Source organism: Mercenaria mercenaria, unplaced genomic scaffold, assembly GCF_021730395.1.
Source record: "Mercenaria mercenaria strain notata unplaced genomic scaffold, MADL_Memer_1 contig_4934, whole genome shotgun sequence".
Lineage (NCBI taxonomy): Eukaryota > Metazoa > Mollusca > Bivalvia > Venerida > Veneridae > Mercenaria > Mercenaria mercenaria.
In genome coordinates this window covers 30,820-43,206 of record NW_026463204.1, presented here as the reverse complement: position 1 = coordinate 43,206, position 12,387 = coordinate 30,820, and the positions used below count along the sequence as shown (strand labels likewise).

The following is a 12,387-nucleotide window of genomic DNA, read 5'->3' as shown; positions in this document are numbered from 1 at the left end:
GGAGTGTAAGAAAAGGTACTCGCGGCTCTTACCTGGATGACAAAATTTAATAAATTAAATATATATCTCATAATCTATTTATTATCTTGGCAATTTAGACACAATTTAGGGGGATATAACATTAAAAAAAAACATTACAATAACAATAAATACTCCAGCCAAGACCCAGACATGTTCCAAAACTAACACCCGGGCCTTGAATTATGGCATCCTTTTTATTATATCGTATAAATCCAATATTTTGGAAATAATCCAGACACCGACCTGTATCTGGCAACGGGTCTCAAAATTCAAATCTCACTGGGCCTACGTTTGATTAGTTTGACTGGAAACAGTCATAACTACGCAGCGCAGCGTAAACAAATAAAAATGATTAAAACAAAACAAAACAATCCAGTCAATAATCTAAGCTGTGATCTTTCAGTGCAGACCTCGGGCAAAACTTTTGCACACTGATCTTAAAACTGACTTTCAGTGACCATGAACGTAATTTACTGACCAACTTTCTAATTCTTTAGCATCAGTTTGCCTAAACATGTGGCTCATATTACTTAGGTGAGCGATTCAGAGTCATATGACCATGTTGTTTTGTAAAAAAGATATTTAAATAATTCGTCCTATAACTGATTCTATTTTCTGGTGTAAGTTTGTATTCTACTTTATTTATTTTTTCTATTACTCATTACCAGGGGCAGGTCATACAAATACAATATTTACGACATTATTGTTCTTTTTACAGGTCATGTAAACGTAACAAAAAGTCATGCGAATGGACATCAAAATGTTGACACAGATCGGTATTTGAGACTTAAATATTCAGGATATAACTTCATAAAATTGGCGGATAAACCGAACTGCGAAGGTGCTTTCGAATGGCAAGTAAAACAGTTGTGTCTCTTCGTAGGAGCGATGATACAATATTTACGTATGCATTCAAATGATGCTGTTCAAGGTAACAAGAAGAAGTTAACATTTGGCAATGTGAGAAAGGAAATTTACTTCTGCATGACGGGAAAATGATATTTGCATGCATATTTTATCGAAGGCAGCTGCAAAACCACCAACAGGAAACTCTTTTTGATATTATGTTGTGATAGACTATGTGACTGTTTTCGGCCCGCTTTGGCGAGACGGTATTACGATAGTTTTATATGAAAATCTGCGATAAAGTCCGGAAATCTCGCTTGTGGAGATAAGAAACTCGATTATGATGTTCCCGCTAAGGAAAAAAAAATTCTTGCGTCGAACCAGAAGCTGTGTGAATACATCCCCGAGAAGAAAGTCACTACGTCGGCCAGCTGCAGTTTTTTACCATCATCTGAAGATAGTATCTTTCAGGAATAAAGGCTTTTGGCTGGACCAGCTACTCTGCCTAACTGTGACCTCTTTTTCTCTGTCTCTCCTTCCGGTGGTGCTCAAACTCCGGAGCTCTTGATCCATAGGCAGACGCCATACGACTGAGCTTATCATGGCACACGATTCCGTTAACAGTGCTGTGATTGTGTCTAATTGTAGAGCGATGTTTAAAAATGTTAAAATAATTATTTACGACGTTAAGTCAGCAACAGCCACATACTAGCGTTTTTATAAAGCTAAGCTTGTTTTACAATTAATGTGCGAAGCCACTGCTGCAGACGACAATTTATACTGGAAGCGAGACAAGAACAGACGAATACAATACATATCACTTCGCGCTAAGGTAACCACGTAGACAGTTTGTTGAGGTATTGACTCACTAAATACTCTATATGAAATAGGGGGACTTTGAGCTGCTGCAGCGCGCACTAAACAATGCACACACCGCGGGCCATTTGAAAGGTCTGTGACTTAGTTATTTTTTCTTGAGGAATGTTGTCAGTGCAGTATACAAATTGAAATAATGACTTATTTTCCGTGACAAGTTCTGTTTTTTACGACGAAAATGCTACCAACATGCATTTTGGAATGTATTTCTACAGAGCCAAAACTGCGAACTATTAGAATCCGTTATTTTCTGCCATGTTTTCGCGCCATTTTCCTATTTGTTGATGTCTGTATACCTACTGAATTGCAATTTTGCACTTTTGAAACAAATATTTTTAAAATGCAGAATTTAATTGAATCCTGATTTTTGAAAATGAAGGACATTCAGCTATTAAAATGATAAGATCTCGTATGCTTGATTTATTGTAAGGCCGATCTGGCCTTAACTTGTTCAAAAATTGTAGTAGTTTGACAGTTTTCATACTTCAACAGTGTTTCTGTTATGTAATGACGGACAGTTAACCAAACCAGTGTTCATTTATTTTGTACCTGTACAAACCTGTTCTCCGCAAGCAACTGCCAACTTCCCAAATCAGAGGTGGAGGAATGATTTCAGGTACAGTGTCTTTTATCAAATCGTCACGGAGAACATACGCCTGGAATCGACCCTGCGGTACGTAGATCAGCGCATTCCTTAAGCTTAGCGGGCGGACTGAAACAAGTACTAAATAACCCTGGGTTCTACAAATGGTTTGATTGTTGCAGCTATTTTTTTATCCACTGAATGACAGATATTACTGCACAAGACCAATTATTGCTTGGTTTTTAGCTCAACCTGTCACAAAGTGACAAGGTGAGCTTTTGTGATCACCCTTCGTCCGTCGTTAGTCCGTGCGTGCGTCAACAATTTCTTATCTGCACGATAGAGGTTTCATTAATGATTTTGTTTTAACCAAACTTGCACATAATTTGAATCACCATAAGATCTTGATTCCTTTCTTGAACTGACCAAATCCTGTTATGAGTTCAGAGTTATGGCCCCTGAAACTGTCCAGAATTAGCTTTTTTACCTTGTCTGCACAATAGCAGCTTCATATATGATTTGAATTTAATCAGACTTGCACACAACTTTTATCACCACAAGATCTTAGTTCCTTTCTTGAACCGGCCAAACTGCATTATGGGTTCCAGAGTGATGGCCCCTGAAAGAGTCAGAATTAGCTTTTTTGACCTTGTCTGCACAATAGCAGTTTCATTTATGATTTGAATTTAATCAAGCTTGCACATAACTTGTGTCACCATAAGATCTCGGTGTCTTTCCTGAACTTGCCCGATCTCATCTTGGGTTCGAGAGTTATGGCCCTTGAAAGGGCCAAAATTAGCTATTTTGACCTGTCTGCACAGTAGCAGCTTCATTTATGATTTGGCTTTAACTAAACATGTGCACAACTTGTATCACAACAAGATCTTGTCTCCTTTCTTGAACTGGCCAGGTTCCATCATGGGTACTAGAGTAATGGCCCCTGATAGGGCCAAAAATAGGCTATTTTAACATTGTCTGCACAATAGCAGCTTCATTTATGATTTGACTCTAACTAAACTTGCGCACAACTTGTAACACCACAAGATCTTGGTTCCATTCTTTAACTGGGCAGATTCCATCATGGATTATATAGAGTTATGGCCCCTCAAAGGTCCAAAATTGGCTATGTTGGCCTTTGCAACCATATAGAGATTTCTTTTATGGTTTGACTTGATACGAACTTCCAAAATAGCTTCAGCAACAATAAATCTTGGATTCCATGAGTTATTTTGTATCTGATTACCTCCCCTGATTGTCATCAAAATGGATTTATATCAGTAAGTACTTATAGGACTTATTTGAAATTTCGTTATTGTCTTACTGGCTTACGGAAGGTCGGTGGTTCTACCCAGGTGCCCGCTCCTGATGAAATATGGCACGGAGGGGCACCTGGGGTCTTCCTCCACCATTAAAAGCTGGAAAGTCGCCATATGACCTAAAATTGTGTCGGCGCGACGTTAAACCCAACAAAATAAAAAAAATAAAATCATTATTGTCATTAGTTGGATTGAGACAATCAGGATAGGTAACTATGGACTGATTTCAAATTACCTCTCTTTATTTGAAATTAAAATGGATATATCTCCGTAACCAACGAAGATACTGATCATTTTCTGATGCATTTTCTGGTGGGCGGTTTGCGAAACTTGAATGGAGTTTTAATGATATTAAAGTGTCGAAAATTTATATTATACTTTATCAGTTGTCAAATAAATGTGATATTTAAGAATACGAAAATCAATATGTTATCTAAAATATTTAGATATCGTTACATTTTATACATCAAACACATAAAGTTACATTCTTTTCAATACATGAAACATCATGTTAAACATATTTCTATGTACAAAAAAAAAAAAAAGAAATGTTTACACACAAGAAACAGTCTGTAAATAAAATAAATATTCAAGAATATTAATAGGCCATCTAAAGAATTTTAAAAGCGTAACATTCTTTAAAAAAATCTAACACATAAATTTACGATCAGTGTAGATCCGTGCAGACTGATCATGATCTGCACTGTTTGCCATTCAGCCAGTAACTTTTTGGTATGCACCTCATTTCATAATTTATGGTACAGTCCAAATTGAAAGATAGACACGTTCAAAATAGAAATTTAGCATGGTAAGGATAAATTTTCTAATATCGTGCCAGGCTTGTGTATTGGCCATTACCACCAATACGCAGACCTTATCATTCCCATAGGCCACACACCAGGCATACCAGAATCAGTGTCTTTAAATAGAAATATCATATTTGCGTGACTTGAATAAGTACTGCTGACAAATACTACTACCATAGTATATTTTAACTATAAATACATTGAAAAAAAAATCAACATTAAATAACAATAACTTAAACAATAGCTCAATTTTAGAATAGTAATTACTTAAGTTTTTTTCATGAAATTTGGGCCAGGATCTTTACTTAGTAAATATTTACGGAACAAATCTATTAACGATTTATGGTATAATCTAAATTCATAGATGGATAATTATAGGTTATTAGCTTTGTATCGGGAAATATGCACGAGTTCTTCAGCGGAAATATTGCGCGACTTTAGGAGCGCAATATTATTCCGCTGAAGAACGAGTGCATATTTTCCGATGCAAAGATAATAACCTTTTTATTACATACGCATCTATACGTATAAATATAATGTAAATATCATAAATATGTTCAATAGCCTGAGTAGGATTGGCAATACTGAAGAAAATAGAACAAAATAGTGCAACAGCACACACTGAATTATGTCATGCACCCGATATGAAATTCAGACGTCAGTGTATGGAAAAATATTGACGTTTCCGGTACCAGTATAATTCAACGGGGAATAGAAACGAGTATGTAATAAGTATAATATATTGCTGTGAATTCTAAATTTCCTACCGTCATACGATTAATAAGATAAGGGTAAAAATCATAAAAATAACTCCCGATGGAAAGGGAAAAGACTATAGAAACGACAGAAGAAAGTGAAATATATACATATCAACGCAAAAACCATACAAATACCTAATAGTATCACTTAAGGTAATTGGGGTGACGTATTTTTATGACCCTATTTGAAACAACACTGACCGGATATTGTTTACCCCTAGGCAATATTGTAATCATTCTCATCCATCAGAGGTCCGTCAAAATCCCGAGACGTTCATCCGGGAAACCACGATATACCTCTGGTATGCGAGAATGTATTGTAATACACAGTAAATATCAAAGGGTAGTTTTAAAACATACATTACAATTAAATTATATTATGCTAAATGTGTGCAATCTTTGGACTAAAAAGAATAATAGATAACGCAATTTGTAAACGAATAATTAAAAAATGTATCAAAATTACGCATTAATTTAAGAATACAGAATAAAATATAGCTTATATAAGCAAATTTATCGATTTTCCGACAGATCGATGTTGCAAGAAGTTCGTAATGTACAGCCGACATTTCACTGAAACTAAAGATGCACATAGATATCGTTGAGACGAAGTGCATCTTACAAGAACCTGATGTCTTCTGTGTTGAAGAGTACTCTGATTATATTTCCATTTATGTAGCTAATATTTTCTTGTCCAAAAGTACTAAGAACATCTCGGACAGTTTAACTTACATGAGATGCAGAGCAGTACACAAGGACAGTTTCTACGTTGAATGCATTTAAAATTATCTCCATTTTGTACTTAATTCTTCCCGGTCCTATGCGTCATTTTCGAAAATGGTAAATTGAAATCGTGATGAGACAAGTAAATTGCACGAGAATCTTTACTCAATTTAGGTCATATCTGAAACTGTTTCCTTTTTGCCAAAAGCGGAAAAATATTGTTTTTGTGTTGCCCGTCCGGCTGTCAGTCTGGGTGTTTATAATACTGATTGTATTTAAGCTAGAATCGCCACATTTTACATCACGTATTATCCCACTTGACCAGGTAAATGCAGTTCATGCCCTTGATTTGTTTAATAAACATGAAAATAGTATTCAAGTTAAAATCACCAGATGTCATATAAGTGATAATTTAGCATAGTGCAACTACACATTGGTTGATCATGATGTGTGTGCAGGGGCGGGGGTGGTGGGCTCTGTGGCCGAGTGGTTCGTGTCGTTGAAGTCAACAATTATGCGTGTGCGTTACAATCTGTATGCTATTTCTAGGGTACGCCCCTCGGAAAGAGATAGATCAAAGAACTATAAAAATGCATTTATTTTATAGCTCTTTGGATAGATATATCTCAAGTGGTGCAATCCGACGTACATATCATCTGATTGAGCCTTCTCTTTTGTCACAATATCATCTTTGAAGTCTGTAAATTCTAATGAAATCTCAAAGAAAAATGAAAACTATATAATCGAACCTTCGTTACTGGAGAAATTTCTCGTTCTGCCGCCAAACACGACCAAATACACAGAACTATGAATAGCAATTTAGATGGAAAAGCAAATGGTAAAATTTGCTGTGGCCGAATTATTACGGTTCCCCTCTGTATTGCAGAAATAGGTCTACAACTGTTTGAAAATTTTAGGAAATATATAAGTCAGGTATGTAATAGTCTTACTAATACGTTTATATTTTTATTAGCCAGTAAAGCTTTTCGTCTGACGAGAAAATCATCATGTTTAAATGTGTATAAGTTTTAGTAACTATGATAGTGTATGTACAATTCTGCGAAAAGAACTTATGTTTCTTCTTTTTATTACGATATTTTTAGAGACATTCCTTATGATAAATTTTCTGATTTTCGTTGAATATTATGGTTGAATAATAAATTACATATTATATAAAGTTACGCATTTCTCCCGTTCTTTTTTGATTGATTTTTAGACAGATGAGAGTTTATAGTACATACTAGGAAGAAAAACGTATCTAGCTCCCGTATAAAAACTGTATTTTTTCCCCTAATGTGAATAATCTAGCATGTATTCTGTGACAGAGTTTAGTCTCAACGTAATTTAAATATTTATAATTATTCAGCCTCAAAAGTTATTTAAAATATTTCATACAAGAATAATTTTGATAACTAAGTATACACTCATCCTTGTAACAGCGGATTAAAAACGCAGCAAAATCCATTAAAATGTATAAGATCATCACCGAGGCATTTAGAAATATATGGATAATTTCATCTTGTACTTCTTTTTATTATCTGTTCATATACAGTATGTTTCTTTTGATTTCATTTTTGTTGTGCGCTTGTATGTTCAGTCTGTGTTTAAAATAATAGAGAAGTTCACTGAAATGGAATTAAAATGTATTTTAACACTTGTTTAGAACGAAACGATATGACATAAAAAAACAACAACTTTTATATTTGTTCTTAAAGACAAAGTTTTAATCTGTAATTAAGGAAGACCAATTAGTAAATATGTTTTGATTCCATTTAAACTTTGAAATGGAAGCAACAAAAGTTAAAAACATCCACTTGTGGTCATACACTGGCATCATGCAGACGACGCAAGCTGCGCGTGCGCTTTACCGTCTCCAATCTACATGCTGTACATGCGTATAATGCAAAAAAACTCGTCTCCCGCTTTCGCACGCTTACATGGTTTAAAACTAATTTGATTGGTTGCACGATTAACTAAGCGTGTAACGTGAAACGTTTATGAATTGTGCCACGCAAGGGTTTAATCGTGTGCACGGGGAACCAACACGCGGGCGCCACTGTATCTGTTCATATACAATATGTTTCTTTTGATTTCATTTTTGTTGTGCGCTTGTATGTTCAGTCTGTGTTTAAAATAATAGAGAAGTTCACTGAAATGGAATTAAAAATGCATTTTAACACTTGTTTAGAACGAAACGATATGACATAAAAAAACAACTTTTATATTTGTTCTTAAAGACAAAGTTTTTATCTGTAATTAAGGAAGACCAATTAGTAAATATGTTTTGATTCCATTTAAACTTTGAAATGGAAGCAACAAAAGTTAAAAACATCCACTTGTTACTTCTTTTTATTATCTGGTCATATACAGTATGTTTCTTTTGATTTCATTTTTGTTGTGCGCTTGTATGTTCAGTCTGTGTTTAAAATAATAGGGAAGTTCACTGAAATGGAATTAAAAATGTATTTTAACACTTGTTTAGAACGAAACGATATGACATAAAAAAAGCAACTTTTATATTTGTTCTTAAAGACAAAGTTTTAATCTGTAATTAAAGAAGACTAATTAGTAAATATGTTTTGATTCCATTTAAACTTTGAAATGGAAGCAACAAAAGTTAAAAACATCCACTTGTGATCATACACAGGCATCATGCAGACGACGCAAGCTGCGCGTGCGCTTTACCATCTCCAATCTACACGCTGCGCATGCGTATAATGCAAAAAAAAAAACTCGTCTCCCGCTTTCGCACGCTTAAACGGTTTAAAACTAAATTGATTGGTTGCACGATTAACTAAGCTTGTAACGTGAAACGTTTATGAATGGTGCCACGCAAGGGTTTAATCGTGTGCACGGGGAACCAACACGCGGGCGCCACTGTATCTGTTCATATACAGTATGTTTCTTTTGATTTCATTTTTGTTGTGCGCTTGTATGTTTAGTCTGTGTTTAAAATAATAGAGAAGTTCACTGAAATGGAATTAAAAATGTATTTTAACACTTGTTTAGAACGAAACGATATGACATAAAAAAAGCAACTTTTATATTTGTTCTTAAAGACAAAGTTTTAATCTGTAATTAAGGAAGACCAATTAGTAAATATGTTTTGATTCCATTTGAACTTTGAAATGGAAGCAACAAAAGTTAAAAACATTCACTTGTGATCATACACAGGCATCATGCAGACGACGCAAGCTGCGCGTGCGCTTTACCGTCTCCAATCTACACGCTGCGCATGCGTATAATGCAAAAAAACTCGTCTCCCGCTTTCGCACGCTTACACGGTTTAAAACTAATTTGATTGGTTGCACGATTAACTAAGCGTGTAACGTGAAACGTTTATGAATGGTGCCACGCAAGGGTTTAATCGTGTGCACGGGGAACCAACACGCGGGCGCCACTGTAGCTCTACTTGAAAAATTAAGAATGCTATAAATAATAAAATATGCATTTTACATAACAATACGAATTTAATAACACTGCAATACATGTTTATTTACAACATTTGACCTTTTTTATCATAACAATATGCATGTGAAGGAAACCAGTAATTAAAATTATATACAGATTGTATATGATTATGAGAAATAATTTCATATTTTTCACCATGTTATTATATTACAAAGGTTATGTCTCGAGTATTACAAAAGAAACCAACATAATGATAAATGTTTACCAAACTGTTTGCAGACAACTTGCAAGAATGAAATATTTGCGATAAAAAGAATTTTGCAAATTTTTTTTACTTTTCTTGCGTATATTATATAATATTACATAACATACATAGTAAAAGGTTTTCAAATGGAACTTTAACTTAAAATACGGAGATGATTAATTAATGTCATTTGTTGTAAAAAGATATTAAAACAGAAAATTGTGTCCATTTCATGTTGTGGACGAAGCTTTATTTTCTAGCACATACAACAAGTCAGGCCTTTTCAGCACTGTATTTCTCCAGAAATGATATGGTTGGATTTTATTCACACAATGCAATTAATTTCACTATCTTCAGCTGATCACATACTCCACTTATATAGACTTCTTGTTGATGATGATTGTAGCATATAGACCATGGTTTCTGTAACCCATCTAAGACAGTCTGACCTTGTTTCAAGTCTCCAGAGATACGATGTGTGGTGTTGTTAAAGCAAGACACCAGCAATGATCCATCATCTAACATCATCATTCCTTCTGGTCCACTAAGACCATTGTGCTTGTATACAGCTGACACATCACCCAGTAATGTTACACTGACTACACTGTTTTTGCTAAAGTCACTGATATAGATATATCGGGCATCTTGACTTAGCAGTATGTAGTCTGGATTGTCAAATACCTCTTCGTTTAGGGTAATTATGTTATTGACATTACCTTGTATATCTACTATATGCACACTTTTAGGGCCACAGCAAACCACATAAAGTTGACCTTGATGATAAGTGATACCTCTGTATTTCTTTTTCAGAGGAATATTTTGACTGATTGACAGCTTACCAGTTGTTGCCATTATAAGGATCTCTTTTTTATTTGGCATTGTAACAGCAATCTGGTCCTGAGGCAGCACGGCAATATCATATGGTTCAGAGTCAAGTGTCTTCATTTGTAATACAGCTTTACTTTGTGTGTCAACAAGTTTCAGTTTATAGTTGCTGTTATCAGCCAACATAACTTTGTTAGAGGACAAAACTGCACATCCTGTGATAATGCAGTCTTTTTCATCTGACCATGTCTTTACATTGATATCTCCTATGTGAGTTAACTTATCAAATACCTTCTTCTTTCTTAGAGCCGCTGGGGTAGGGGATAGGATCGGTTGTTCTTTCTTCACCAGGGTAGAGGATAGATTCAACTTCCCAAATATATCTTGCTTAGAAAGGAGGGTCTCCAATTCTTTGTTTCTTTCAAATGTGTATTGAATGCTGGTCCTATCCAAAGATTCTTGAGTATTCTTCAAATCATCCAACGTTAGTTTGGATTTTGCTTGTTTGATGAGGATATAAAGTTGCCCGTTCTGTTGTGAAGTTTTGCTGTCTTGTAGAGTTGTTTTGAATTTCTTGATATCTGAGTAAGCTGCTGTACATGTTTCGATCAGCTTTTTGACTGTTTGTTTATCTATTAGCTTCTTTTTGTCAGCCTCTGTCTGAATTTGCTTTTGTAATTGATCTAAGCGATCATTGATCTCTTTGCGTAACTTAATCACTTCTTTTATGACAAGATCGTAGGATGAATCCACCTCCTTGTCTTGTTGTATTGCCTTTTTGAGAATAGCATCTATATCTTTCAATTTTTGATCCAGTTGTCTCATTGTTTCCCTGTAATCATCACTGTCTTCAATACCTGCACATTTATCAGGTATATAGTCAAGTTTACATGTTCTGTGATTCAGAGTTATACAATCACAACATCCAAGAAATTCATGGTTTGTGCAGAAAAACTTGATGCTCTCGTTTTTGTGAGTATGACATTTTTCAGTGCACACTGTCGAATCTGTTCTATGAAGGGTGTGTTTGTCCATGCTATCAATATCAAGAAGAGTATGATGTTTCGTAGCTTTTATCCGTTGATGATAAGAAAAGCAGTTCTTACACAAATATTCCTGACAGTCCACACAAAATCCATGGGCTTCAATATGCTGACCAACAGCCAGGCATGGTTCACAGCTATGGTCAAAATCCTCTGCTGAACCTTTCGATACTGATGCACAAAAATCAAGAACCTTCCGACCTGACACTGCCATGATTTTGAAACACGGTTATATCACTACTTGTAAATGGCACCTTACATTCTCAGTAGTCAAAATAGATTTTTTGGTAATTAATGTTTTAGTTTTCACCTCTAAACAAAACGTGCTGTTATCAAAAACATAGACTTATTATATGATAACATTATTTTAGTGTCCTTTTCGAAAGTCCAAAACATAAAACACAATGGAAAATGTCTTATAAGTCGTTAGACTTTTTTAAACGTCATCTTTTTCTGATTAAAAGTGCACTCCAGATATTCACACACTGTTTCAAACTTCCTATTGCTGTCTAAACTCACACTTCTGATTTCTACACGCTGATAAAATCATTATATATACTTAAGCCTCTTCAACTTGTGTTTGTGGTAAAATGTGGTATTTCTTATCACATTCAAATCTGTTTAAATTTGTTTAGAAAACAGTGTAGAAACACAAACAATGCGTCTTTCAATAGGCCATGATAGGGTTACAAAACAAACAATAATATTTAAAGTAGACACTGTAACTAAAAATACAAACTTCAAGTAGGAACTATCTATTCTATATATATGTATAGCTAACTGCATCAAAGTATGTAGAGTGAAAAAATATTTCATATATCATTTTCAGATAAAAGAGTTATTTGAACCGAAAAAAATGATCCTGGGTAAAATATTTGGAAAAGCTGGAGACAACTTCGTTTTGACTTTACTGTAGGCTTAGGTGGCTATTGACC

The 12,387-nt window shown here is 34.7% G+C and overlaps 1 protein-coding gene across 1 annotated transcript; it reads right to left on the bottom strand.

The window, feature by feature from the left end:
* Positions 1-9,379: 9,379 nt before the first annotated feature.
* On the bottom strand, positions 9,380-11,957 carry LOC128554319 (uncharacterized). Its single transcript, XM_053535584.1, has one exon. The coding sequence runs from the start codon at positions 11,664-11,666 to the stop codon at positions 9,906-9,908; it is 1,761 nt and encodes a 586-aa protein (XP_053391559.1). The 5' UTR covers positions 11,667-11,957; the 3' UTR covers positions 9,380-9,905.
* Between the last annotated feature and the right edge of the window lie 430 nt (positions 11,958-12,387).

Bases quoted from the DNA above. Each gene is read 5' to 3' on its own strand.
- LOC128554319 (XM_053535584.1), bottom strand. From the start codon at position 11,666: ATGGCAGTGTCAGGTCGGAAGGTTCTTGATTTTTGTGCATCAGTATCG.